The sequence below is a fragment of the Sinocyclocheilus grahami genome, unplaced genomic scaffold, assembly GCF_001515645.1.
Source record: "Sinocyclocheilus grahami isolate Dianchi unplaced genomic scaffold, SAMN03320097.WGS_v1.1 scaffold265.1, whole genome shotgun sequence".
Taxonomy (NCBI): Eukaryota; Metazoa; Chordata; class Actinopteri; order Cypriniformes; family Cyprinidae; genus Sinocyclocheilus; species Sinocyclocheilus grahami.
Window position 1 is genome coordinate 19341 of NW_015505444.1, and position 3894 is coordinate 23234.

The 3894-nt window shown below is 35.6% G+C and overlaps 1 protein-coding gene across 1 annotated transcript in view; it reads left to right on the top strand.

The window, feature by feature from the left end:
- The first annotated feature begins 2597 nt into the window (after window positions 1-2597).
- LOC107599401 (26S proteasome non-ATPase regulatory subunit 5-like) overlaps window positions 2598-3894 on the top strand; it is an 8184-nt gene continuing 6887 nt past the window's right edge. Inside the window, exon 1 of the mRNA XM_016290981.1 lies at window positions 2598-2810. Within this exon, the coding sequence (XP_016146467.1) occupies window positions 2635-2810 (176 nt within the window). The 5' untranslated portion in view covers window positions 2598-2634. The remainder of the gene's footprint in view (window positions 2811-3894) is intronic.

Here is a 3894-nt window from a genome sequence, read left to right on the forward strand (position 1 = left end):
CGAGTTACGTAATCAGATTACTTTTTTCAAGTAACTAGTAAAGTAACACATTACTTTTTAATTTACAAGAGAATATCTGAGTTACTTTTTCAAATAAGTAACGCAAGTTACTTTTTTTTTCAATTTATTGATTGACAGCTCTTGTGTCGCCATGTTGAGAGAAATCAAGATGATGTTACTGTAGTTCTAAAATTAATATGAATATGCATTAATTCATCTCACTCACAAAAAACAAAACAGATTCAGTATTCCTCAAAATGAATAAAAATAATGCAACTCAGAATATGACGCAAACCTGCAATAATTAAATGTTAAACAACACAAATATCCTTTATGTATTTAATCCCATTCTATTAACCAATGTCTTTGCTTCTGACCTTCGATGATCCAGTTCAACCGTACTAATAAGCACAAATTATTCTAGACAAACATTTGTGTCTTTTTTTATTGCTAAAGTGTGTTGAAATGTCTTCTTCTGCATTCTACGGACATAAATTTACTTTCCCTTCAGCCTGAGGCTTATTCATTTCACTTTTGGTGTGAAAAGGCTTTTATATTTGCCAAAAATATAACTTTTTTTTAATTTTAAAAACAAACAAGCCCTGTCCAGATTTAAAAAGTAACGCAGAAGTAACGTAACACATTACTTTCCATAAAAAGTAACAAAGTACCGTAATTAGTTACTTTTTTATGGAGTAACGCAATATTGTAATGCATTACTTTTAAAAGTAACTTTCCCCAACACTGGCTATATACAACTGATTAAAAGTAGAAATGAATACTTCTATTTATTAAAGATGCATTAAATTGATCAAAAGTGAGAGTGAAGACTTTTATAAAGTTACAAAAGATGTTTCAAATAAATGCAGTTCCTTTGAACTTTCTATTCATCAAAGAATCCACAAAAATAATAAGCAGAACAACTTTTTTTCAATATTGATAATAATCAGAAACATTTCTTGAGCAGCAAATTAGCATATTAGAATGATTTCTGAAGGATCATGTGACACTGAAGACTGGAGTAATGATGCTGAACATTCAGTTTTGCATCACAGTCAGCAATACAATTACAATAGAAAGCAGATATTTTTAATAGTAATAATATTTCATATAATCATTTTTGATTAAATAAATGCAGCCTTGGAGAGCCAAAGGGACGTTACATTTTTTTTAGTTTGTTATGCATTATATATACAAATACACAGACAGACAGATAGATAGACATAAGTAGGCATGAGGATGAAACATTGGCACCCTAAGACATTTTCTCCAGCCGTAGAAGCTCTATGATGGGCATTTGTGCAGCTGGCATTAAATGGAGCTGCCAGTGTGGAATAATCCGGGATGATCCTGGCGTTATCCACTGGCACTTCGCCTACATTCCCACGGCCTAACAGGGATTACTGTTCAATACCCGGCAATAGGCCGGCACACACCACACACACTCACAGAGTCCACAAACACTGATGTGAAGAGACATACAGGTACAAACACCACACCGCTAAGGAAGAGCACACACACTCGTATTCACATACAATACAGGTATGAGATGTTCTGAGATCTGCTAATACAGAACTGGCTGAATCAACTAGGCTAACTTTGCTGGAGCCTTCACTAGCACACAAGAACTGTTGTATTCTCGTGATGGTACCAGATTTAATACTATGGTGCTTTTGTAGTATTCATTTTTGCCATGGTTAATGACAATGATAAGGCATATAAATATGGAAATCAATCATTACCATGGTATATATCAAAGTACCATGGTATGACGACATGATCCCATCACAGTAAGGGATTCTTGCTTAACACAAATGTTAATTAACAGCCGCAAATAATAATCAATTAATGAAGATGCCGAGACAACATGCCCCAATGGCGCCATCTAGTGGCCGGTTGATGGAAGTACAGAATCTCTCCTCACAATCAAATCCATAATTAGAGATGGATGGTGTTTACATTGAAAACAAGTCTCTCATATACACCACAATCACAGACGCAAATAAAGCAAGCTCATTAAAATTGCGTAGATGTACGAACACATTTTGTACGATAGTAAAACACGTTTATACATTACCTGAACGCTCATCTGGAAACTGGCGCGACTCTTCAAATATTCGATGTAGGCTACTTCTCAAAACTTCACAGTTAAATCATAAATAAAACGAAAGATGTGTTTTACTAAAATTAGGTCCAAGTTGATTTACATGGCGGTGATTTAAACGTCAAATTACGTGTTTACAAGGACGTCACTGCGTAGCTTCCGCCAAATATCAGACACATATCTGTACTGTAGTTAGTGCTATAACATGTTAAATAAATAAATATTTAAATTTCAATGATCGTTCAGTTAAGAATTAACATTGAATAATAATATTAATAATCATCATAACAATAATAATCATATTATTATTATTATTAATTTGTATTATAATTTATTTTCTTGATGACAGTGGTAGCAACAAAAAAAAAGTTGCAGTTTAGCAGTACTAACAATAACTATTTATTTTAGCAAACATTATGGTTTTCACGATCATTTTTGTAAGGATTTATTTATCGTTGTTCAGCGGTTATGCAAATGAGCCCAACGAGCAGGTTTCCCGCCCCTCGGTCACGTGACGCAAACATCTGCGCATGATGGCGGCGCCCATAGAGAGTCTACTGAATGAAATCTGTGAATCAGAGGATCCGATCGAGGAGCTCAAGAGCCTCCGGACGGCCGTTTTAGCGACGCCCGTGAGCGGTTTGAGGCAGGCGGTGTCTGGAGCCCGACTGGAGATCATATTCGGCCTTTTAAACACAAATGACAAGTGAGTGTTGATTCTGCTGAGTCAAGAGACACAATAAATACTACAGACTGCACGCTGACACTTGCATACATGAGCAGTTTGATTGACTTATTTGTCATACTTCACATAACAATGTCATTTTATGCATTTAAGACCTATTTGAAGTTGAGAATATATATATTTTTTATTTTTTTGTTAAACCTATTCGAATAACAAACAGGCATTATCATTGTTAAACACAAACATAATATTTCCAAGCAGGATACACGCTGCTTATATATTTATTTATTTATTTTAAAATATTAAAATATATATTGCCAGTAATTTAGACAGTTTTAAGGCATTCCATTTTTTAAGCTGTTGTAAGGATCAGAATAAGATTTTTAAATGCCACAAAAGTTAAAGGAGCTCTAAGAAACCAAAGAAAGAAATGTTCTTGCTCTTAAAAAAAAATTATGCGATTTCAAGTTTTCCTTTCTCTTTGGAGTGTTACAAGCTGATTGTGCATAGATAAGATCCCTGAAGTTGCAAAGACTAAAGTCTCAAAACCAAAGAGATATTCTTTATCAAAGTTAAGACTCTGCCACGCCCCCCTAAAACGGCTCGTTCTAACACGCCCCCACATATCTACCTCACTATGTGGAAATATTAGCATAATGCCGCCCAAATGTGCACGCAAAGAAAGAAGGCGTGGTTTCAGTAACCGCAGTTAGTGTTGAAGCAGCATGTCAGGGAGACGCTGTGTGTTTCTAGGCGAAAGCAAAAGCACTTTATTTGGCCTTCCGAAAGTAGATGCATTTAGGAATCTTTAAGATTACTTACAACAGAACAGCAATGCATTTTATGGACGACCGTTTCGTGAACCTAGGAGAGGAGGTCATTCTGACTTTGCTATGACAATCTGGCGCTTCTGAATCAGCTACGGTTTTGTTATTAGTTTAAGTATTTGCTATTGACTGTTCAAATGCGGAGTTTTGCGCATCGAGTGTGTGTGTGTGTGAGTGTGCGAGCAAGAGAGAGAGAGACAGAGAGAGAGAGAGACAGGGTTACAACCATCTTAACCCGTGGCTTGTGTACTGCAAACACATACCAGCTTCATCACTGT